The following is a 26,578-nucleotide window of genomic DNA, read 5'->3' as shown; positions in this document are numbered from 1 at the left end:
TTCCGATCCATGAACATGGTATATTTCTCCATCTATTAGTGTCCTCTTTGATTTCTTCCACCAGTGTTTTATAGTTTTATATATATAGGTCTTTAGTTTCTTTCAGATCAGATCAGATCAGTCACTCAGTCATGTCCGACTCTTTGCGACCCCATGAATCGCAGCATGCCAGGCCTCCCTGTCCATCACCAACTCCCAGAGTTCACTCAGACTCATGTCCATCGAGTCAGTGATGCCATCCAGCCATTTCATCCTCTATCGTCCCCTTCTCCTTAGTTTCTTTAGGTAGATATATTTCTAAGTATTTTATTCTTTTCGTTGCAATGGTGAATGAAATTGTTTCCTTAATTTCTCTTTCTATTTTCTCATTATTAGTGTATAGGAATGCAAGGGATTTCTGTGTGTTGATTTTATATCCTGCAACTTTACTATATTCATTGATTAGCTCTAGTAATTTTCTGGTGGAGTCTTTAGGGTTTTCTATGAAGAGGATCATGTCATCTGCAAACAGTGAGAGTTTTACTTCTTTCCCAATTTGGATTCCTTTTATTTCTTTTTCTGCTCTGATTGCTGTGGCCAAAACTTCCAAAACTATGTTGAATAGTAGTGGTGAAAGTGGGCACCCTTGTCTTGTTCCTGACTTTAGAGGAAATGCTTTCAATTTTTCACCATTGAGGATAATCTCCAAAGAAGACATACAGATGGCTAACAAACACATGAAAAGATGCTCAACATCACTCATTATCAGAGAAATGCAAATCAAAACCACAATGAGGTACCATTTCACGCCAGTCAGAATGGCTGCGATCCAAAAGTCTACAAGCAATAAATTCTGGAGAGGGTGTGGAGGAAAGGGAACCCTCTTACACTGTTGGTGGGAATGCAAACTAGTACAGCCACTATGGAGAACAGTGTGGAGATTCCTTAAAAAAACTGGAAATAGAACTGCGTTATGATCCAGCAATCCCACTGCTGGGCATACGCACCGAGGAAACCATAATTGAAAGATTCATGTGTACCCCAATGTTCATCACAGCACTGTTTATAATAGCCAGGACATGGAAGCAACCTAGATGTCCATCAGCAGACAAATGGATAAGAAAGCTGTGGTACATATACACAATGGAGTATTATTCAGCCATTAAAAAGAATACATTTGAATCAGTTCTAATGAGGTGGTTGAAACTGGAGTCAATTATACAGAGTGAAGTAAGCCAGAAAGAAAAACACCAATAATGGCACCCCACTCCAGTACTCTTGCCTGGAAAGTCCCATGGACGGAGGAACCTGGAAGGCTGCAGTCCATGGGGTCGCTGAGGGTCGGACACAACTGAGCGACTTTACTTTCACTTTTCACTTTCATGCATTGGGAGAAGGAAATGGCAACCCACTCCAGTGTTCTTGCCTGGAGAATCCCAGGGAAGGGGGAGCCTGGTGGGCTGCTGTCTATGAGGTCGCACAGAGTCAGACACGACTGAAGTGACTTAGCAGCAGCAATGCATATATATGGAATTTAGAAAGATGGCAATAATAACCCTGTATGCTAGACAGCAAAAGAGACACAGGTGTATAGAACAGTTTTTTGGACTCTGTGGGAGAGGGAGAGGGGGATGATTTGGGAGAATGGCATTGAAACATGTATAATATCATATAAGAAACGAATCGCCAGTCCAGGTTTGATGCAGGATACAGGATGCTTGGGGCTGGTGCACTGGGATGACCCAGAGGGATGGTATGGGGAGGGATGTGGGAGGGGGGTTCAGAATTGGGAACACATGTATACCCGTGGCAGATTCATGTTGATGTATGGCAAAACCAATACAATATTGTAAAGTAATTAGCCTCTAATTAAAATAAATAAATTGAAAAAAATAAAAATAAACTGTGGGAGGTGATAGATGCTAAAAATAAAAAAAATCCACTGGATAGTACCAATGGACTTTTCTAGGCTGCTACATATTCAATTATTACATATAGAATATGTGTAAATTCATTGAGGGTTTACTGTGTGTCGAGGACTGAGCAAAGCATTTTATTGAATTGACTCATTTATTCTTGACAAAAATCCTGTGAAAATATATGTCACTATTGTTCCTTTTTACAGATGGGAAAACTGAGGCTTAATAAGGTCCCAGAGCTACTTAGAAAGAGTTGAGATGTGAACCCAGGGCTACCTGATTCCAAAGACTGTAGACTGTACTACTAGGTGATACTTTTTTCTCTAAAAGTCTCTATATAAGACCTACCTCACAAATCCTTGGTAAAGATTAAGTGGAATAATGTTTGTAAAGGTCTTAGCATGGGGCCTGACTTATAGTAGGCACTAGATCAATAGCATCTATTACTAATAATGTTACTATTATTTCAAGTGATTTATTTAAAACAGTAGTTAATTTTCTTATATTACTATTAACTTGTTTGGAAATGTTTGTGCTATTTGTAATGAAAAGCTTAGGCTGAATCGATTAGAAACCAGAGCAGGTTGTAAGGAGTGTTTTTAGCATATGATTTACAACGGCATTGCAGCAAGTTACTGAAGACCTTCTTTCCATTCCAAAAATGCCAAACAGCCAAGAATACCTCTTTCTTGCAACCAGATTTTGAAATCAATTGTCTATGACTGAGCTATAGGGAGGAATGCAAGAGATCATTTTTATTTATTTATTTATTTTCATAAGAAACGTTTGAAACAAGAAGAAGCAGGAAGCCTCAGTTCCACATCTGAGCAACCACAAATCAATGGATAAAGTTCTCTGGGAACAGACTGAAAAGTGCAGTATGTCAATCATAATCAAATTTAACTTAAGAGAAAAAGAAATGAAATCCTACACTGCTTCTCCAGCATAAGCCAGATTCTTCGCACATGAAACCAGATGATTGACTGTTACCTACTTTCCATAACAGAACATCCCCATCCTCTGCAGCTTTCTTTCTGCACAGTTCTGATTAGCTGACAGTGTGGCGATAGTGTATCGTCACAGTAGTAATGTAAAACGACCCAGATAGTGCAAGGCAAAGTTGAAATCACTGGTGGGCCAAGAACAGGTCTTTGGCTGGTGTGGAGCCTGGCGGGCTATAGTCCAAAGGGTCACAAAGAGCCATCCATGACTGTGCCACACACACACACACACACCCCATTTTTAGAACAGAACCCAGCCCACAGTGGGAAAATAATAAGTATTGAACAGATAATTTGAAGAAGGAACAAGTAAAATGACGCACAGATGAATGAATCCATTAAATTTGGAGTTAGAGCTGAGTTTGGGGCCCAGTTCCTCTAATTACTTACCTTCTCTAAGCTTCTTCATCTGTAAAATGGAAAAGCTGATGCTACTTCCTAAGGTTGTAGTAAGACTGAACTGAGGTGAGACGTGTGAAGCACATCAACAGCATGCCTGACACATGGTGAGCCCCCCATCAAAGCTGGTCTGGAATATAATGAGGTTCAACTTCCAGGAGGAAACACAGACTGTGAAGCTCAACAAACCGTAGTCGCAAGCGAAACTTAGCCAGCTTAGTGACTGCGAGATCTCCAGCAACTTACTTGATCTCTCAGAACCTCAATTTTCTCATTTGTCAAGTGGAGTCAACAATAGCCACCTTGAAGTGTTATTATGAGAACTAAATGTGTTATACATGGGATACACAGTGTCTGGTACACAGTAACTGCTCTCTAAATGACAGCCATAAGTATGAATACTGCAACTTAATTTTTATTATGAGTAAATAAAATCATTGGCCTTTAAAAGCAACAGAGTGCTTTTATAAAAGCTTAGGAACACAGATTCTGGAGCCAAACTCCTTGGGTCTGAATCTTGGCTCTGCATCTTTCAAGCTGGGTTTAAGTAATATATCCCATCTGTAAAATGGGACTTTTTACAGTAAAATGGGACACTCCTTGTGTCATCCCATTTCACCAGCCACCGTCTTGGCACACGTCTTGAGAATAGAGGGGTCATGTCAAACTTTGCCCCTACACTGAAGCTGAAACGTAGCTCCCATTTGGCAGGGCTGTTCAGTGGTCCGTCTCTTCCCTTGACTGTCAGTATCGAAAACCTAAGGCTCCCTTTGGTCATTGGTCTGCCTTCAGCCCTCCATCAGACCACTGAGGCAATATTTCAGTCCATCGTATCAATCCCTGTAAGAAATCCTATAGGCCAGGACAGATGCAAAAGGCATGCTGGCCTTGTAAAAGCTAAGCTAAAAAATGGCTTCCAGTGCCATCTCAGGTTCAAGTTCCAAGAAGCTGTGACATCGGTGACCCAAAACAAAGCAAAGGGCATCACTGTCAGTGGAGCCTGAATGTAAATGTGCTTCCACTTGTTAACTGTAGACTGGAGTTAAACGGTCCCATTGCACATTGACTGTTGAACACTTGAAATGTGGCTGACACCAAAGTAAGATGTACGGTAGGATCCATTACACACCAGATTTCAAAGACTTAATACCAAAAAAAGTAAAATGTCTTATCTGTAATTTTATAATGTATGAAATGATAACATTTTAAAATATTGAGCTATCTTATATTAATACACATAATGTATTACTATAATTGCACCAATCTCTTTTTGCTTTTTTTGGAAAAAATGTGGTCACTATTAAACATAAAATTACATATGTGACTCCCAACTCTGGCTCATGTTCTATTTCTATGAGACAGCACTGGGCTAGAATCTTGATGTTTCCAGCCCAGGATGGGGCCGTGCAGTTCTTTCAAAACTTCAGGCATTCTCTGCCCCGCTTCTGTCATGTGGGCCACAAGTTATTTACTGTTGTTCTTTAAATTAAATTATTTTTTAACTTCAATAAAATCGATTTTTGAAGAAAACTCTGTACCACTCCTGAATATAGACGTCTAGTGTTATTTGACATAATTAGAAGATAAACCCAGAAATGAATCAATGGAAAATAAAGAGTACTGTATTCCAGCCAAGTACCATTGTTTGCCTGAAGGCTCTGAGCCTGGGGCCAATTTTCTTTGATAGGTGGATATTAAGTTTATTAAATAGGTATTAGACACATATTAGCAGCCATCTGAGACTTTCTTCTTTACCATCCATATAGAAAGAGAATTGTGAAGGAGAAATAATTTTTTTCTTTGTGCTGCTGCTGCTGCTGCTAAGTCGCTTCAGTCGTGTCCGACTCTGTGCGACCCCATAGACAGCCTCCTACCAGGCTCCTCTGTCCCTGGAATTCTTCAGGCAAGAACACTGGAGTGTGCTGCCATTTCCTTCTCCAATGCATGAAAGTGAAAAGTGAAAGTGAAGTCGCTCAGTCCTGTCTGACTCTTAGTGACCCCATGGATTGCAGCCCACAAGCCTCCTCTGTCCACGGGATTTTCCAGGCAAGAGGACTGGAGTGGGGTGCCATTGCCTTCTCCGTTTTTTCTTTGTAACTTAGTGTAATTTCTTGCTATATCTGTGTTCTCACAATTAGGTAGCCGAAACTTCAGAACAGCTGGGCATAATGGAAAGCTGCTCACTTTCATCCAGCCCAAATTCAAATCTCAGTTACTTATGACAATTTGAACATATCATTTAACCTCCTTGGATCTGTAAATGAGTATAATTATCTTCACCATCCCTCAGTGATTATGTAAATCAAATGATCTTCTGCCATGAGTGAAAGTCTCTCAGTCGTGTCCGAATCTTTGTGACCTATAATACTGGAATGGGTAGCCTTTCCCTTCTCCAGGGAATCTTCCCAACCCTGAGATCAAACCCAGGTCTCCCGGATTGCAGGCGGGAGATGGTAAAGTTGGATTCTTTACCAACTGAGCCACAAGCATCTTCTGCCATAGCATGTTAAAAACTAGACGTTCTCCAGAAGTCAGATGTCATTTTTATTAGTGTTTCAAATGAAGTAATGAAATAAACCTGTGAGAGAACAGAAGGTTATCATATTCAGCCCACCGCTTGGCAATTGTCTCTTCAAAGACAAATCCAAAGCTCTTCCCTGAACAGAGCTTCTCTCATGGTGTTTGATTTTTGTGTTTCCTAATTCACAGCTTCATTCTGGGAGTCCTGAAAGCTGACTTAGAAAAGTGAATCCAACTACACTGAGGATCAGTGTGACTCACTGGATTGCCCAGTTTCTAGTGTAGACTCCCCATATAGGTGTCAGCCATGGTGAAAAGAGCAAAGCTATCAAATAGGATAGATAATTAAGTCATTGGAGTTGACATGTTGTGAATATTTGCTAACAGAAGTGTGAAATTGACTATGTTTACCAATATCCAGTGGAGCTGCAGTGTGCCATCAACAGGGAGAAATAGAGACAGGTTTTTGTTGTTGATTGTTGTTTAGTCCCTAAGTCATGTCCAACTCTTTGCAACCCCATAGACTTTAACCCACCAGGCTCCTCTGTCCTTGGGATTCTCCAGGCAGGAATACTGGAGTGAGTTAATATGTCCTCCTTCAGGGGATCTTCCCAACTCAGGGTTCAAACCTGTATTTCCTGTGTTGCAGGAGAATTCTTTACCACTGAGCCGCCAGACAGGTTTACCTGGTTCTAAAACACCAAGTTTTCTGTCACCAAAGATGATTCCCTCTTATATTCCCCAGACTGAGCCAGGACAAGCATCTTTAATATATTAAATTACATTCTAGTAAAAATGAGCTTGATAACAGTAAATTAGGAGAGCTGGGGGCAACAAAAACACACCCAACCAACAAAATGGAAACAAACCACCCAGGCAGCAAGAAGCCAGGCTGCTCCCTCTGCTGAGGAAGCTGTTTTCTTGGATCATTGAGCAGATTCTTAACACATGCTGCAGAAACACAACCACATAGCGTGTCCGTGTTCTTTTGGAACAGTGAGACCAGGAGCTCAGAGCAAAATTTATAAACCACTTAATGGACCATGGGCACATCATTCAGCCTTCATGGTCACAGTTTCTTCATCTACAGTATGGAGCTAGTAATGTCTGCGCTGGCTACTTTTTGGGGTCTTATGGGGGCACATACATACATTGAGAGTTTTGGGGAAACATTAAAGCACCTTTTGAACGGCAACCACTCCTTTCTATGAGAGGAAATAGCACAAGCAAAGGTAGCAGAAGATAGCTTTTATGTGCATCCTGGTAACTTAACGGTGAATGTTACAAATTTATGTCTTGCGTTTCTTCCATGCATACTTTATCTCTGTTAGATAAACGAGGCATAGCATTTATCTCCTCTGGCACAGAGGTTATTTTAGGTGGACCATTAACATGGCATTAAGTAAGATGAGTGAAAAGTTGCTCCATATTTAGTTTAAGCCTTCTAATTAGGTCATGCTAGTATTTCTTTAATATCCTTTTAACACTCATGAATCTCCTTTTTAACAGAGATCCTAGATCCCAAATCCTTGTGCAAACATCCCCAGCTAGAATTTAAAGTATTTTCACTGTATAGCCTTTATGTTTGCAGTTTTCTTCTATCTATAACAATTTGGTTGGTTTAACATTTATTGGACACATATAATTTCCTTCTAAGATAACCTTATTTATGTAAAAAGGGTAATTTGCTGTAAATGAAATGTTGAACAATAACACAAGAGGTATGCACATAAAATCAGAATTGTTCAGGTAGTACCAAATGACTGAAACTTAGCATCAACTAAGATAGCTATCTACCTAAAATACACTAAAGAAAGCTCATGATATGGCATAGTAGTCAAGTGAGGCACTAGTTATAAGGAAAGCATTTGGCCTGTCTGTTCTTCAGTTTCCTCTTAAAAGCAGGGCTAACCTAAGGATCTCAGCTACAAGGTTACTGATGTCTGCAAGTGGTTTAGCAGAGTGCCTGGCATACAGGAAACACTCCAGCACACAGGTGGCAGCAGCAGTCTCCTAAGAGCCACTAGTTTGGGACAGTTTTTAATGAGCCCTCTGCCCTGTCTACCATGTTCTGTGTCCAGGAGGTGACTTGCATGAATCACAGGGAGTTCCAGGCGGGTTTGGCCAATTGGAGTGAAACCATGGCTTAAGTCCATTTCACCTACCTTCCTTAATCACAGTTATTTTAAGACTTACCTGTCCTCCAAGCAGAAGGAAACTGGAATCAGCTGTGTTTAGTTCCAGCTGATCTGATGAAGACAGAATAGAACCCACAACCTTCAACTGGGTGTGACCAGTGTCTGCTAGTTGACCTTCTGACATCAGTGGGCCAGAAAAACTCCAAGTTCAGAGACCTGTTAGGCCTAGTTATGCCTGTGCAGAACGAGGATTCTTGCACTTTCTTTCAATCACCTTTCCTCACCTTTCCCCACACTCCCTTTGCCTAAACCCGCTCTGCTGCCTTATCCCATAAACATCCACCCCTTGCCTGCCTTCCAGCAGGCAAATGTGAGATTTGTTTTCCCATCTTCTCACTTGACTCTCTTGCAAAAAAATCTTTTCTTTGGTGCACTCCTAGGCTTGTCAGGGTTTTGGCTTGCTGAGCATTGAGCAAAATGAACCTGGTTCAGTAGATTAAAGCAGCACTCCCCAACCTTTTTGGCATCAGGGATTGATTTCATGGAAGACAGTTTTGCCTCGGGGAGGGGAGGAGGGATGGGGGAGGGGAGGGGGAGGAGAGATGGTGGTGTGGGGTGGGGGCAGGGAAGGTTTGGGGATGATTCAAGTGCATTACATTTATTGTGCACTTTATTTCTATTATGATTACATCAGCTCCACCTCAGATTATCAGGTGTCAGATTCTGGAGTTTGGAGATCCCTGGATTAAAAGATGGGAAGAAAGTGGGGGTCAGGTTTGCTCCCAAATCTCTCCCTGAATGTAGCTTCAAACTTAGATTACACCTGAAGTCCAAAAAAAGTTCAGGCTAACTGATACTCGAGTTAGAATTTTGAAATAGTCTCCCAATTGTCACACTTTGCTTAGTTATAGAAAACCTGACTTGAGGCTGCTTTTTTATTTTTAATAGAAAAACTCCATTCTAATGACATTTTTTGTTTGGTCTAATTATAAATCCTGGTACAAATAGGGCACCTGAAGTTCTGTCTGGGAGAGCTATTGATATAATCAATCAGTGCCTTGATGACGTTGCCATGCTCTTTTTATTTTATCTAATTATAAAATATGTTTAAAAACATACAAGCTTACATACCACCTGGTAAACTCCTATATAAAAGTTTATAGAACCAAATTGGGACCATTTTGTACATTCATTTATTCTTTCTTTCTTTCATCCTCTCAGCAAATGTTGCTGACACCTCTTCTGCCAAGACCCAACAATAGGCAAAGTAGACAAAGTACCTGCCCTCATGCAGCTGACATCTTACTGTGGAAAATAGGCAGACACACATGTTTTCACTTCTCACAACCATCCAATGAGACAGATACTGTTGTTAGCCCAATTTACAGAGGGCAAAATTCAGGCTTCAAGTAAGTCAAAACATCAGGATTCAGTCCCAGGTCAATCTGAAGACAGACTCTGAGCTTATAATTAATATTGAGATACTTTATACAATATACTGATCCCTGTTTATGAAATGGTACTGGGGGGAAGGGGTTGGATTAGCTCCCCAAAATAACCTATGTCCAAGGACATAGGTCCTGACTTCAGTCAAAAAGTTTATATCAAAAGTGATTCATTACTACTTTTTAACTTTCTTAATGCACTTGTTTTAAATTAAAAAATAAATGTTCCTGGGACTTCTCTGGTGGTCCAATGGCTAAGTCTTGTGCTCCCAATGCAGGGGCCCAGCTTCCATCCAGGTCAGGAAAGCAGATCCCACATGCTGCAACTAAAAGTTGGCATACCACAACTAAGAGCCTGCACAGTCAAATACAATTTTTTTGTAAAGAAAGAAGATTAAAAAAAAAAAGCCGAGTATTCCTTAAAGCAGACATGAAAAGCTATATAGAATAGTCAAGCTCTCAGGTTCTGGAAGCAGACAGCCAGGCTTAGAATCCTGGCTCCCCCACTTACTAACTCTTGACTCTGAGAATTTTATTTAGCTTTTTGGGCCTCAGTTTCCTCAAGTGTAAAATGAGGACAGAATTAGCATCTATTTCATAGGTCTGTTGTCAGGATTAAATGAATTAATACATGTACACTTGGAATTAATACATGTAAACTTGGAATCACATGATAACTGCTCAGTAAATTTTAGAGAGTATTACTGTTATTTCCCTGCTGGCTCAGAAGGTAAAGTGTCTGCCTGCAATGCGGGAGACCCAGGTTCAATTCCTGGGTTGGGAAGATCCCCTGGAGAAGGAAATGGCAATCCACTCCAGCACTCTTGCCTGGAAAATCCCATGGAATGAGGAACCTGATAGGCTACAGTCCATGGGGTCGCAAAGAGTCGGACATGACTGAGCGACGTCACTTCACTTCACTGTTATTTTAATACATAAGTCTAAAAACTTTATTACTTTCTACAATTTTCAACTGAGAGTTTTCACATGACTCTGTTCTTCAGCATTTCCCCATCCTGACAGCCTTTTTAAGTCTATTTCTTGCATAGCACAGGGAGCTCAACTTGGTGCTCTGTGGTGACCTAGACTGGGATGGGATGGGGATAGGAGGTTCAGGAGGGACGGAATATATGTATACATATGGCTGATTCACTTCATTGTACAGCAGAAACTAATACAACATTGTAAAGCAATTATACTCCAATAAAACTCTGTTTCTATTTATGATGAGCATAAGGCCAGCTACTGTCTTGAAATTACAAAGTGTCTATGACCACTAATAAATATGTAATCTCAAGAAAGCAAAGCCCATATTTTACATTTGTAAACCCTTGTAAGACCTGATGCATGACTCAGAAATTATTGTCTGAATAAATAGAGGAGTAATTGAATAAAGGTACCAGACTGAACATGAAGAGAAGTTGTATTTGATACAGTCAGTCTGGCTTATTTATTTAATAACCGTTCCTCCAATTTCTAATTCAAACCCCAACACTTGAGTTTCTCTATTCCAAATGTTCTTTCTGGTTTGAAGCAGCTATAGATACTGTATTTGTTTGCCTTTTTATTTATACCCCCATCTCTTTCCGGAAACAACTTCAAATGACTTAGAAGGACATATGAAATTCAGGATGAAATTAATTAAAAATGAGAAGGAAAGAAGACAGGAAAGGCAGGATGGGTGTATAAAATACAGTTTGGAATAGGGTTAAAATAGCCAGGCTTTATTAAAAAAAAAAAAAAAAAAAGCACATTATATGTGGGTAACGAATTGGCCTTAAGTTTTCTAAAGGCAACATGAAATGGTCAATTGGTGAGTTACATAATTTACAATAATCCCTGGATGGAAAGAGACCAGTTGTTCAGAAGATTCAGTCTTCACAGTGGACCCTCTCCAAAAGTCACACCTAACAAATATCCACAACAGAATCTTTAGAGTTTAAGTGCTTCTCAGGATCTTGATGGAAAGTAATTCAGTCACAGCATGAGGGAAGGCTAACCAGAGTAAGTGATATCACCATGGCCTCAGATAGGAAAGAAACAGATTTTCTACTTGAGGCATTTATCATTTAAAATAATTCCTGTTGCTATATTAAATATACTATTTTCCTTCCCAGGTCAGTGTTTTGTTATCTAGGTAAATAGGATGCAACATCTTTCTAGTAGACAAACACAAATACAGTAAATCTGAGCAGTTGTCTTATGTTAGAACATGATCTGCTGAAGTCTTGGGAGTGCCTCTTTAGAGAGGAAGGGTCACAAGGAAGGTTATGACAGTAGCCCCCCATCATTAGAAACACAGTAATCATTCATCAATGTTACTATTATTATTTATTTTCTAGAAATTAATATCACAAAACTATTATTCATTTTTCAACATGGTTCCAATGCTATGGGATCTTGGAATTTTTCAAAAGGCAAACCAATTGATTTGTTTCTAGAGCTCACTTTTCTCTTCCTATTTTATCTTTCTGTTTGTTCCTGTAGGACTTCATCGTCACTGTAGTCTTTTCGTTCTTGTGGTTGGTGGGTTCATCAGCTTGGGCAAAAGGACTGTCTGATGTCAAGGTCGCTACAGATCCCAAAGAAGTATTGTTACTGATGTCAGCTTGCAAACAGCCATCCAACAAATGCACGGCTGTCCACAGTCCTGTGATGTCCAGCCTAAACACTTCTGTGGTATGTTTCCCTCTCAGATCTTTTTTTGCCAATCATGGGAATCAGAAAAGTGTCCCAGGAGTCATCTGGGAAATGTTTTGCCTCTGAATGGAGTCCAGTCTAAAAGGTGATAGTTCACTCTATGGGCTAGATGATCCTTTGGCTTTCAAGTTTTCTATTGTCAGAACCCATAGACTTTAATGTGTCCAATTACAGAGTTCTTAACAAGAGCCCGGCAGGTTCGGGCAGCTTTTGCTTGGATGACGGTCAAGTCAGAATTCTAAGGCAGAAGCAGATATAAAATCTGAACTTTAAGACTGAAGTCTGCCAGAAGTTAAAAGGAATATTTGATAGAAGCCACACATAGAATATTACCAGTTGATTGTCTAGAGAAAAATACACAGACACAGTAGGGTAAGATAGAAATCAGAAAATAAAAAATACCTATAATAGTTATGGTAATTTTTTAATCTTCTCCATGCTCTTGGTTTAGTTGCTTGATAACTTCAGAAAAGCAGAGCTATATTAGTTGAACAAAGTCCAGTATTATCATCAAGTATATGATTCTTGCCAGGAGACAGGACATCTGACAGATAGCAGAGCCACTAAATTGGATTCTTATTTCATGAGTGTAAGAACTTGTGTTATTCCAAAGAAGGAAACTATATCTGAGAGACAGAAGCTATAATGACAGCAAAAAGTAGTAGTTACAAAGAATAGAAGGGCCAGCAGTGTTCAATGAAGGACCGACATTCTTTAGCAACCTTTAAAAAATAATTCTCTTTCCCTCAAGGTTAACTTATGTTTCTACAGCTTTCTGGAATTTAAGAAGGCATATGAAAAGGGAAAAAGATTGGCTCATCAGCTGCTGATGATTTAACTGTGAATCTTGCCTTAGTAATAAGATAATAACATTGAAATAAACTATTATTAGGATCTCCCAGTAATTTTTACCTATTTCTAGCCAACCTTGTAGATGAATACTTTGAGGTATATGTTAAAATATATTTTACTACTGCTTCTATAGTTTGTTTACAGGCAGTGCTTAATGAAAATTATTATAACCCTGATCTTGGAATCTAAGAGAGCAAAGATGAAATCATTCAGTATGTTTGTTAGTTCTTTTAGTAAATGATGACATCCTCCATAGTCCATTTAATCCCTCTTCTGATGTCTCTTCCAACAAGGCGTTGCAAGTTTTGAATGAGAAACAATGTGACATACGTCTTAAAAACCAAAAGAATAATGGATACAAAGCAGATCGTATCACGTGTGTGGAGGGGTGGGTCTGGTGCTGTTGTGAGTTATCCATAAGTTATCCATGTCAGTGTCCTCCAGTTCCTCGTGGCAGAAAACTCCACCTAAACTGGCTAAACCATAACAATCTCCTGATCGGTAAAGTCTGTTCTTTGTAGCCCAATTCCGGAACCAGTGTCTATATGAGGTGTAATGATTGGGTTGCAAGTAACAGAAAGTGACAAATCATCCATAATTTCTACTTCTGTTTCTCCACCAATGCAATCTTGATACATCTTGTCAGATCATCTAAATGTCCTCTCCCATTCTTTCTCATGCTGTGTAGTCTCTTTCAGCCTCTCTTTCTGTTGTCCCACATCTAGGCTAGAATAAAAATACCGACTCTGATTTCAGTTGCAACAAAATGGCAAGGTAAGACTCAAGGGCCCATGTGCCCCTAAAATGTGCCAGCCAAGAAGTCTGTGATACATCTGTGATGATAGTAGAGTAAGACACCTATTACAACAGTGATAGGCGTCTACCTCTATGATGTGAGAATAAGACATCACCACTCCTTAAATAGGCCCATGGCCATGCCTTGTTTACATTCTTACTTTAAAGCTGCATTCCCTTAATTTCTAGGTTCTTTTCAGGCATCCCTTTTTTAGAAATGAAGTAGCATCAGGGGAAAGGGAGTGATCAAGGAATAGAAAACAGATAAAATTATAGTCCTGGGTAGAACCATCCCTTCATATCTGAAAAGATTCCATGATAGTTTTTTCTACTCATATTAATCTATACTTTCAGAGGTGTAATTTAATTAAGATCTCCCCCTTAAGGGAAAATACCCTAGTTATTGTACACATGGTTAAAATGCCCTGTGTGTAAATTAGAGTTGTGTCAGTGATCACCTAATCCATTTTGATCATGCTTCTATTATACTATAAATACCTTATTTATGTTTTGTATCTCCCTTAGCAAAGAGCCTAGAGTATGGCACACAATGTTAAATAAATCTCAGTTAACATTAAAGGAAGAAAAAAGGATGGGATGGGGAGAGGGATGGAGAGAGGGATGGAAGGAGGGAGGGGAGGAGGGTGAGAGGAAGGTAAGGAAGTCTGGATAAACTGATTTTCAGTGAGATCTTTTAGGAAACGGTGTCTTTTGTTTTTTAAGATTTGGCTTTCCAATCATATTTTTAAAATAGTGCCATCAGTTTATTTTATTTCATTTTTGGCCATGCCACATGGCACTTGAGATCTTCGATCCCTGACCAGGAATCGAACCCACAACCCCCTGTAGTGGAAGCACTGGAAATGGGGAGTTCCTAACTACTGTACTGCCAGAGAAGCCCCTAGATGCTCAGTTTTGATCTTGACACCTCAAGAACATGGCCTCATTATCAAAAAGCCTGCTTCAGTTTATGTCTCAGGAAAAGTCAAATGAATACAATTAATGGAAATATTTTAGAAAGTGATTCAAAGCATAATTTACAGATCAGTGTCCAGCACTGTCTAGCTGCTTTACACACGCCCTGTTTGATCCTCACAACTATCCACCAAGGAAGGAATAATTGTCTTCATTTCATAGAATTTTATAAATGCTGAAGTTCAGAGGCTAACTGCCTTGTCTGAACTCATAAAGCAAAAAGTTGCAGAGCCCAGGCCATTCAGATTCCAAAGACAGAGGGGATGGCTCCAAGGCTGAGATTCAGATAATATGCCCTGATCCACCTGCTGCTAAAATCATGAAGCTTGGAGCTGGTGTTCCAAGCTCCCAAGCTCCCTCATCTTGACTCCCTAACCCGCTACTTCCATCCCCAGGTCACTCTGTGGCGTCCCACCATCCAGCAGTTAAGGGATAAATGACTTTGACACAGCAAAGAACTTCTGGAAGCCCACTCCAGAGCTGTGACTGCTGCCCAAGTTCATTCTGGTTGGTCAGCATCCTGCTGGAATGATTACTTAATATACTTTAATGTCATCACAGCTTTGTGTCACATACTCTCATTGTCTGTCTCTAAGAGGGGGCTGCTAAAACTGGCTGTGCTTAATTCACAGTCAACTGATCCACTTTGGAAGAGGCTGCAAAACAACTGTTCTCTTTGGGCCTCTTACAGTAGCAAACAGCTCAGTTTCCATAAAACACTTAGGACCCAGGGAAGTGACACCCAGTCCTCTGGCTCACCAGGGACATGCTTCTGGAGAGTGAGAGGAGTTTCCATAGGCAAGTCTCACATTCAGTTATTGAGAAAACATTTCATACTTCTCTGAAACCTGGACTTCAGAGTATTATTTGGGCATTCACTTCTGACTGTGAGAGGCACAGAATATACAACTATTCAAAGAAGCACAACTTCTGTGTACACTGCCATGCATGTGCTTGTCTGTGTACCACCTACACCATTGCTTCCTCCATACTTTTTAAGTTGACTCATTTTATTTATGTCATTTCAATAAATGCAAAAATAGTATCTCTAGCATTAAAGTAAAGGTTACCTTATAAGTTAATGGTCCATCATTAAAATGAAAATAACCCCACATCCCCTAAAGATATTTTACACCTTTTTACATCATTTGGGGAAATAATGGCAGATTAGGTAGAGGCTCAGACTCTGGAAAATCCCATGGATGGAGGAGCCTGGTGGGCTGCAGTCCATGGGGTCTCTAAGAGTCGGACACAACTGAGCGACTTCACTTTCACTTCTCACTTTCATGCATTGGAGAAGGAAATGGCAACCCACTCCAGTGTTCTTGCCTGGAGAATCCCAGGGACGGGGGAGCCTGGTGGGCTGTCATCTATGGGGTCTCACAGAGTTGGACATGACTGAAGCGACTTAGCAGCAGCAGCAGACTGTGGAGTCAGGTAGAACAGGTCTTATCCCAGGTCTGCTACTAACCAGTCACGTGGCCATAAAAAAGCTCCTTATCTTTGCTGCACCTGTTTTCACATCTTTAATATGAGTGTAATAGCACCTTCCATGACTAAATGAATAGATACACATAAAGCCCTTCTGTTGTTGTTCCCTTACTAAGTTGTGTCCAACTCTTTGTGACCCCATGGACTGCAGCATGCCAGGCTTCACTGTCCTTCACTATCTCATAAAGTTTGCTCACATTCATGTCCACAGAGTCAGTGTTGCCATCCAACCATCTCATCCTCTGTCTGCCTAACACATAGTAAGCTTTCATGAAAGGTCATATATTCTAAATGAAACAGTGACTTCAACACCAGAAACTGGAAGAAGCCTCTGCATGGAGGTGAAAAGTGACCTTTTGCATTTGAGGGATTTTTCTGAAATTGAGATTTTTCTGAGCTTTCTCTCCAGTCTATCCACTCACTTGCTTTGATCCTCCTTCAGGTCTTTGGATTCTTGAACTTTATCCTCTGGGCTGGAAACATCTGGTTTGTTTTCAAGGAGACCGGCTGGCATTCCTCGAGCCAGAGATATCTTTCAGACCCCATGGAGAAGCACTCCAGTAGCTACAACCGAGGCGGGTACAACCAAGACAGCTATGGGTCGAGCAGTGGGTACAACCAGCAGGCGAGTTTGGGGCCATCCTCAGATGAATTTGGCCAACAGTCTGCTGCCCCTGCTTCTTTTACCAATCAGATGTAACAGGGTAGTTTTGGCATTCTTCCGAAGATTGTTTCTCCCCATTCTATGTCAGTGGCAGGAGAATTTTTTAAGAGTTTCAATCAATTATTAATGTGGAGAGTGTTGAATGTAAATCAGAGATCTGTCGTCCTCATTAAAGCAGAAAGGCCTGGGTCGTGATAAATGGTACTTAAAGATGACATGAGAAGATATATTATTCATTACAGATGGCTAATTGGAGAGTACCTTGTTATATACACATACTTTTATGGTTGTTTTGTATGCGTGTTGAGATAGTGGAACCATTTTGTAGCTTAAAGTCTCTAGTATGTAATATGCATAAAGTAAATTAAATAGCATTGAATTTTCTTATGCTTTTTGATGTGAAAGATGTTTTAATGATTTCTCTAAGACAATTTGGAGTATCACAATGTGCATGTATTATTATTTTTTAGTTGCAGACCCTGTAGGATTGTGAAGTCTCTAAGTATTGGTTTCAGACAATTACTCTGTATTTTTTTTAATTTGATGAATCAATGCTCATATGATTTAGTGCATGAAAGCATTTTCTTACAAAATGAACATTTGAACTGTATGAAAATTTTCCAGTTTGCATCACGAATTTGTTAAATGGACGTTTAAAGAAATATATTCACTACATTGTATATTTGCAGGTTTGTCTCTCTGGGTTTATCTAACCCTGAATTCATTGTGAGTAAGGTTTGGAGTTTTTTTCCTCTCTGATTAGCAGATATTCAGTGTTGTAGATGGTGACTGCCTGATATTTATTCTATTTAGTTAGCTAAATATTTACATTCTTGTAACTTTCTATGGTATTTTGTGGCTTTTATCCTATGGGCCATGAACAATGGGCCCACTAGCTGTGAGTGTTGGTGGAGTGTTGTTTCTTTAGAATGATGGAGATGTGGGTGTCAGACACCACAGTCAAGATATTGTGCTGACATATTCGTTTATCAAGGATATTCTGGAGAACCTAGAACATGAGCTAAATGTTTAAATCCTACTTATTTGTAAAGTTAATTAAGTCCTAGATCCAATTACTAAGAATTCTGAAGTCTCAGCTCAACTTACAGTCTGATTTGTATGTTACCCATAAATTAAAAATGACTTCCACGAAGCAGTCTGTCATCTCATTAAATATTCTGCAGGATGTATGCATTATCAACCTTTGCCTCTTTGTTTTAACTCAATGGAAACACCAAGGCCCCACAGTGAAGGCAAGCTGAGCATCTGTATCTCCAGATGAAAGTCGTTATCGATGTATAAACTCATTGTGTGATCTGTGATGTTGGAAACATTTTAGTCCAAAAGAGCCTAGATGATATCTGTAAACTGTTTAGTCCAAAAGAACCTAGATGATATCTGTAAACTGTTTCTGGATCCTGTTGGGTAAATCTGTATGTGATATCTCTTTGACCTTAATAAAGTTATTGCATACAATGCTGGCTGGAAAATGGAGAATTACAGCAGTAGAACCTGCTGAACAATAAGAGAACAAAGGGTAAATGCACAGTCTGTCCAGTCTCTCACCCTGTCCTTATTTTGTGAGCTCAGGGCCATTCATTCATTGATTCCGTCATTCTAGGACCTCCTGTGTACCCTCTTCTATACAAAGCATTGGGGATAGGATAGAAATACAGATGCATGCCCCAATTCAGGAAGCTTGCATTCTGTTTGGGATGTAAATAGAGTAAAATAATCACACAGAGAGTGTGTGATCACACATAGAGTAAAATACTCACACACCATCTACACTGTGTGTGAGAAAGAAAGGCTCAGGATTCCACAAGAATGCTTATCAGAGGCACTTCAGCTGCTTAGGGGAAAGTGAACAAGCTTGAAACTGCCTCAAGACAGTAAAGTTTCATGAGGACAAGGTGCCAGGAAGAGTATCCCAGGCAGAGAGTAGCCTTACGGAACTCTCAGATGGCTGGAGGCAGGATGGATTTGTAGAGCGAGACGTGTAAGGGGGGCTTGGAGAGGGGTGTAGCTGCTGATGGGTAGAAGGCAGCGGGAAATCCCGCTTGGGGGCCATGATCAAGAATTCTGTCTTTATCCTAAAGAAGCTAAGGGGAAGCACTGAAGTATTTAAGCAGAGGAAGGACACAATGAGTTGTTGGTTTGTTTTTTTTTAAATTCGAGTTTAGTTGCTTTACAATTTATTTAGTCTCTGTGCTCAGTCGTGTCCGACTCTGCAATCCTTTAGACTGTAGTCTGCCAGGCTCCTCTGTTCATGGGATTTCTCAGGCAAGAATACTGAAGTGGGTAGCCATTTCCTCCTCCAGGGGATCTTCCTGACCCAGGGATCCAACCTGCATCTCCTGTGTTCCTGCATTGCAGGGGTATTCTTGACCTGCTATTGTGTTCATCCCTGCTGTACAGCAAAGTGAATCAGTTATATGTATACACATATCCCCTCTTTGTTAGTACAGAGCATTGAGTAGAGTTCCCTATGCTATACAGTAGGTTCTTATTAGAACCTATTTTTTACAAAGTAGTGTATATGTGTGTATATTAGAACTTATTTTTTACCCAGTAGTGTATATATGTCAATCCCAGTCTTGGTTGCTGTAGGATAGAGCAGAGGACATCCTGCAGATAGGAAATAGCCTTGACCTAGCACCCATTCGGAGAAGGCAATGGCACCCAGCTCCAGTACTCTTGCCTGGAAAATCCCATGGACGGAGGAGCCTGGTGAGCTACAGTCCATGGGGTCGCACAGAGTCGGACACGACTGAAGCGACTTAGCAGCAGCAGCACCCATTAGGCAGTGGGCTAGGAGAATGGCATGAGTTCTCCCCACATCCACCTCTGATTTCCTGAAAGAGAAGCTCGATTGGACTGCTTTCTTCAGCTCTGTCCAGAGAGACAGAGTGACCTCTGATTCTTACCCTTCCATGAATTCTCCAAAGCGGAGAAATCCTCAGAACCAGCCTTTGTTGTTCATGTTGTTTTACCAACCTCAACAGTCCCAAAACACATTGGGGCACTGATCAATGAAAAGCACTGCCTGCCTGGTCCAGGTAGAGACATGCTTCCAGAGTCCACTGCAGATTTACAGTAAAGTGCTGCTGTAATCCAACGGGGATTTCATTAAGCTGATTTTATTCCTTCTGGCTTTAAGAAAAGAGCAGTTAGATCTGGCCTTTTAAAAGGAGAATAATCAGTGTGGTAGGAGACCTCAGGTCTCCAGTAGAGCTCATTTGGCATCTGCTCACCTGCTGTATTTCAAGATGTGACTGCACATTCCTGAGCTTTCATTTCCTTGAGAGGAGGTAACGCATCCAAATAAAAAGGCTGGGCTCTGAGATCCCGCCACCTGCTGTCTACTTACCTATCCTTTTCTTTTGTACCTTCTCCAAAGCCTGAGGACTTATCTGAAGCCACAGCCTGAAGGCATGTGCTTCATTTGACTCTCCATAGAGATGCTGGGTCTCTTATAGATATAAAGGTACCTTTTGGCAGAATCATTTACCAATATGAATAAAATCAACTGAATTCACTGAATAAGTTAATTAAGTCATGAAAAACTGTGAATAGTCTAGTTGAATGAAGAATTATTTTTTAACATGCTTGACTTGGGGTCTAAGGCTTTGCTGGCTTTTCAGGCTTAGTTGAATCCTCTTCAGAGCCCATTGGCAGCAGGTACTTCTAAGAATAACCCTGGTTCCTCCTGACCCCCTGAACCTCCATGAATCGTGGACTGCTGTGCTGTTAGTTGCACCGCTCAGTCATGTCTGACTCTTTGTGACCCCCACGGACTCTAGCCCACCAGGCTCCTCTGTCTATGGGATTCTCCAGGCAAAAAAAAAACTGGAGTGGGTTGCCAGTTGCTTCTCCAGGGAATCTTCCCAACCCAGGGATTGAACCTGGGTGTCCCACATTGCAGGTAGATTCTTTACCATCTGAGCCACCAAAGACACCATGGACTTTGGACATTAAAAGGCCAAGATGAAAATAAAAGACTTCCTGAAAGTCCTGTGTTGCTGTGGAAAATATTTTAAGTCAAGTGGAGTATTTTCCTTAAAGGGCCAGGCCCCCTGGTTTATCAAACAAAACTCTTGATGGAGGTTGTAATGAGTCAGATACGTTTCCTGGTGGCTGAAAAAGGATTTGCCTTTGAGCCTCTATTTTATTCATATTTTCATTACCTGACCTCTTGGGGCTTAAGAGTCTAATTGGCTTATGCTGTGAACTAGACTCACTGGCTCATACGAACTCAAGTCATCTCCCTGCTTACTAGGAACAATTTCATGTAACATTGCTTGTTTTGGTGAATGAGACAAAAACAAAAATACAAACTCAGTAGTTCTCCTTATTTCGAGTATTTTCCCTTCTTGCCTGTGAACTGACATTTCTCCTGGATGTTTTCTCCCCTGGTCTCTTCAGACTTTCAGGTCTCTTCTGATTGATTTCCACTGTCATAGTCCTTCTAGAACGTGATACATTCCTTAGCTTACATGTTGTCCTGAGTGTCGCTGCTCTTTTATTTTTTACAAGTTGGTTGTTAATTTTGCACTCTCTGAGCTCTTAAACCTTCTATGAAAATTTCACAGTGAGTAATGACATATGTTTCCACAGAACTTGGCAGCATGGAGCCACACACTCACTAGGAAAGTGTTTTCAAGCACAGCTGTCTCAAATGAGACCTGAGGTTCATATCTGTGTCTTAGGAGCTAAGACCTAGGTCGCTTCTTAGGCACTGATAGATGTTGCCATTAGTTTTATCAATGTTATTTGATTGTGTAAACTCCAGCAGCAAGTGTAAGCATCGGTTTGTAGTCAGATAGACCTGAATTCCTTTCTTGGTTCTATCACTGAAACCAGGCTGTGTGATCCTGGGAAAGTGCCCCAACATCCCTGAACCTCAGACTGTGATCCCTACAGCCGGAGATAAGGATATCTATCTCTATTTGTTTTCTCTGAAGGCTGAAACAAGTTACCACAACTTAGTAGCATATAAAACACAAATTTATTATCATATTATTTTGAAGGATAGAGAAACCCAATAGAGGTCTCCTTGAGCTAAAATCAAAAGGTTGATAGGATTCTGTTCCCTGCTGGAGGCTCCAGGAGAGAACTCATTTCCTGTCTCTTCCACCTCTTAGAAGCCATTGCTGATGCTCCTCTTTCTCCATCTTCACAGCCAGTAGCAGCAGGTCAAGTTCTTTGCATGTTGCATCACTCTGACCTCCTCTTGGCACCCCTCTCTTTCACTTTTAAGGAAGTTTGTGATTGCAATGGACCAACCTGGGTAATCCAGGATAATCTCCTGACTTTAAGGTCAACTGATTAGCAAATGTATTTCCATCAGCAGCCTCAGTTCCCTTTGCCACAAAAGCTAACATATCCATAGGTTCCAGGGATTAGAATTTGGGCATCTTGGGGGTAGTGAGGAGAGTAGCATTCTACCTACCACACTGTGCCACCAGTATAGAGTAAAATGATATAATGTAAGCAAATTTCATAGCAGCTCTGCCTAGTCAGAGTGCTCAGAAGCTGATAATAATGATTAAAACTGATAGTTGTTCCAATCAATAGCCTTAACTGTGAGAAAATGACCCAACCTATAGCATTAATATGGGGTGAACAAGGGCTTGTCAGTGCTCATGTATAGAGAGACCAACTTTGACAGTACTCCCAGTCAGGTAGACAATGTTTATCACATTCCTTGCTAAAGTGCCCGAGGAAATTAAAATGCATCATTTACAGCTGGACTCTTGAGGTACCAAAGGTTCTTTCAGTCCAGCGGACGACTGGAGAAACAACTGAATAAATACAGTGCACCTCAATGTACTTACAGCCCAGTGGGAAGGATTACACAGAGACCTGAAATTACATTATGTATTCATTTGTTTACTTGTACTTTAAATCTCTCCCACTTGAATATAAACTTCATTAAGGGCTGAAACTTTGTTTACCAGATTGTGCCCACCTGTGTCTTCAACACCTGGAACAGTGGCTGGAATATACTAGGCACTCAATAAATACTGGTTGAACAAATATGTGATATGTTATACAGACTCTTATGTTAAAGATTGTTCATAAAATATGTAAACTTACAGATGATAAAACATATCGACTTGCCAGGGATGAAAAAGAATCTTAACTCTCCTTTGAAAAATGCCCAGCATGTTCGCAGATAGCTCACAGTGAGCCCCAGAAAGGGCTCCCTGAAACCCTTGACCTGCATTGACTCATGATACCCTGTTTGTAGCACCCCCAGATCACAAGCCGGGAAAGGCCTGAAGCCCACATGTGAAGGACTATCCATTGCATCATCCTGTCCCTCTGCAGCTCTTGCCCCCCATTAAGTAACAAGTAAGCAAATTGCAGGTATTGATAAACCACGGAGGAGATGAAAATGAGGGATGGAATAGAGGATTCCTGGAAGGGTGAGACATTTATCAATATATGAAAACTATAGGTGACAACAAAAGGCCCATCGAAGCATATTTTGTTAGGGAGATTAGAACCCTCCAGATAGATTCTTCAGTGTATTAATATCTTCTGGGCTCAACATTGGCTATCTCTGTTTACAACTTGGTTATCTTTATTTGTATGTATCCAATTTCAAACATGCTACTTGGAAACAAGAATCTCTTTTAATTCATGCAACTATGAAGAAATTGTCCCCAAATGTGTTCCTTTCGAAAAGTAACACTTGTCCTAAATTATATATTTGAAAAGAAGTAATCTCAGAGAATATGAAGAGATAAGAATTCTTGCTGACCAGTGGTATTGGTGACACTCAGGTGGAAGTTAACTGGGGTTTCAGCTCATTTTTATTGGGTATTATTTTTAGGTCTACTCTGTGCTCTGTGAATCCTACAAACAGCCTAGCAACTTAAAATTGGTAGTGGGATTTTCTCAAGCAGAGGTGCCATGTAACAATTTATCATCATGACAGGTGTTAGGAGTTCAAGGCAACTTGCTGATGCCCCACTTCCCAAAGTCAGAGCCAGGAGGAGATAGATTTTGTTACGGAAATTAGAACCCTCCAAATAGATTCTTCAGTGTATTAATATCTCTGCTGGGCTCAAGACTGGCTATTACTGTTTACAACTTGGTTATGCTTCTTTGTATCTGTACAATTTCAAACATGCCACTAGGAAGACATATTGCCAGCTGTTTCAAGTTTTTAAAGGGAAGTTTTATCAGAACCATATATTTAAACCCATATACACACTACAGTGAGAATGTAATCTAAAATAGAATAAAACAAAAGTGCTAAAAGAAAATAGATCTTGCTGGGATTCTGGGAACCCAAGTCTCTCCAGGTTAAATCACATTCTCTTCAGCACAGAAGCAGCAGTAGAGATTTATATCATATTCTGTTTTACTTCTTCAGTGCAGATTAGTCTCAAACTCTGACACCAGGCTAGAAAAAAACTTTCACTGACTTTGAAAAGTCACGTGCTGGAGACATAAGCTAAGAAAAATAAAGGTCTGAATGAAGGCCAAGCCCTCTAGTTCCCTGGAGGAAGACAGGAATAGATAAGTAAGCTATTATAGATAAAATGGATAAACACCAAGGTCCTACTATATAGCACAGAGAACTAATATCCTGGGATAAACTGATGAAAAAGAATACTTAAAAAGAATGTGTGTGTATCTATATGGATAACTGAGTCACTTTGCTGTACAGCAGAAATTGACACAATATTGTAAATCAACTGTACTTCCATTTTTTTTAAGTGGGGGAAAAAAATAAAGGAAACAGGAGAGGACAGTCTAGATCCCCATCAGGACATTAGCAAAGGCTCAAAACACTCCTATTTATTGAGCTGAGCAATTCTATGACTTCTCCCACTCTCAGAAACACAGAAAGTGGCTTGTTAGAAATCAGGCAGCACACAGCCTCCAAAAGATCCACAGTAGGGACAGAAAGGGGGAAACATCAGTCTGTCATGTCTCCCTGGGTCCCTGGTTTTATAGTTCAGGATTTATGTCCTCGTTTATTCTGTAGCTGGCCCTCTGAAGGATGTGAGACAGTCTCAATTCTCTATGAGAACCACGCATGCAATTTTTCTGAAACAAACAAACCAAAATTCAGACATTCTAACTAATTCAGATGGAGATGGCTATAAGGGAAAGGAAGAAAAAAAACACAGGGTAAATGTGGCACAGAAATAGCAAGGAAAATTTCACTATATGCCTTGATATGTTTAGTTTAAAGCCTGAAAATGTGATACTTATTCCAAAATAAGTTAAAAGTTTGAATGTATATCATTAAACACTTTGAGATGACTTCAAAAGCCAGCCTTTTCCTCACATAAGCTACCATCTCAGGAAAATGCAAGCAAGCATTTCATCTTCAGGGTGAACAATCCTTCAGTCTTTCTGTCAAACCTCTTGAAACATATTTTCTGGAGCTGAGCCTTCTCGCCTGATTTCTTCCCCCTGTGGGCATTAAAATCCTAAATTAAGAACCCGAGGATTAACCAAAGAGATTAGAGACCCTCTTCATCAGTGAGGGATTTCCAACAATCACAGAGCTTAAAATCTTGTTTAATTAAAATCTGTGTTAATTGACAGGATAATAAGCATTGATTTTACATGTGTGTGTCAGCCACATCACAGCAATTACCTGGCATGTTTTATTCATGTGGGGGCCACAGACTGCTCCAGTGCCACCAGAACCAATCCCCCCTCCCCAACCTTAAGCACACATCAGAAAGGTCTGCAAAATGACAGTCGTCAGTGGAAAATGAAAGGCTCTCGCTTTTTCTCCCATTACATTGTAAGATAATTAAAGCCCAGACCAATAAAATGTCTAGCATTCTTATTCTGAAATTCAATTTCCACTACATCAGGACAAGCAGTTAAATGTTTTAAGCCATCTGCTGGCAGCTTCACCAGCCAGGCCCATAGCAAAGCCACACTTTTTTTTTTTTTTTCATGTGGTTTTGCCAACAGTGACCAGCCAAAGAGAAGAAAAGAGTCTGACAAGGGAGCCCCTTGTACTGTCAGCAGTCTAGGGTCCCCAGTGCCTGCTGGCTTCTGGATAACAAATCCAAAAGAACCATTTGATTGAAAACAAACCAAAAAGATATCATGTAAAATATATAGCATATGAGGGTCAAATTCTGCTATGTACTAATAGTACTTTCAGGACGCTTGAATCTCTCCCCATCTGCGGGAGTGTGTGCTGGCTGTCAGCATGAAGGTTTAGTGGCAAGGTCCCATTAGAAAGATAGGACCATCTCAACGCAGACCATTATGAGATTGCAACAGCACGGACATACAAAAAAAAAAAGTTAACAAAATATAGATATAAAAGTTATTAAACGGGCAAGATAAATGAGGAACCATCTACACAGTATGTGGAAACAGCAGGGATACTGACCAGAATGCACGGAATTCCATCAGTGTGGGTGCCACTATAGGCTGGGAAGCATGGGGAGGGTGTGTAAACTGTAGGTTTCAAGTCCAAGAACAGGATCCTTCGGCAAGTTACTTAACCACTCTGAGCCTGTTCATAATTAGACTGCAAGTATTAAAATCAGCTAATGTTTCTAAAATTACTCAGGGACTTCCATTTCTGGAAGGATAGAGTAGACATATCTTCCCGAATCCTCCTGCTTAGCACAACTGAAAACCCTGGACATTATACATAAAACAAACAAGTCTAATAAATGGACAGAACAGAGACTGTGAGGGA

At 40.4% G+C, this 26,578-nt stretch overlaps 1 protein-coding gene across 1 annotated transcript in view; it reads left to right on the top strand.

The window, feature by feature from the left end:
- Positions 1–18,341, top strand: part of SYNPR (synaptoporin) — a 295,792-nt gene extending 277,451 nt beyond the window's left edge. Inside the window, exons 5-6 of the mRNA XM_005892897.3 lie at positions 11,889–12,080; positions 16,657–18,341. Of these exons, the coding sequence (XP_005892959.1) occupies positions 11,889–12,080; positions 16,657–16,914 (450 nt within the window). The 3' untranslated portion in view covers positions 16,915–18,341. The remainder of the gene's footprint in view (positions 1–11,888; positions 12,081–16,656) is intronic.
- The last annotated feature ends 8,237 nt before the right edge of the window (positions 18,342–26,578 follow it).

Source organism: Bos mutus, chromosome 22 (assembly GCF_027580195.1).
Source record: "Bos mutus isolate GX-2022 chromosome 22, NWIPB_WYAK_1.1, whole genome shotgun sequence".
NCBI classification, from domain to species: domain Eukaryota; kingdom Metazoa; phylum Chordata; class Mammalia; order Artiodactyla; family Bovidae; genus Bos; species Bos mutus.
Note: the sequence above shows the minus strand (reverse complement) of the source record. Positions and strands in the feature narration are given on the sequence as shown.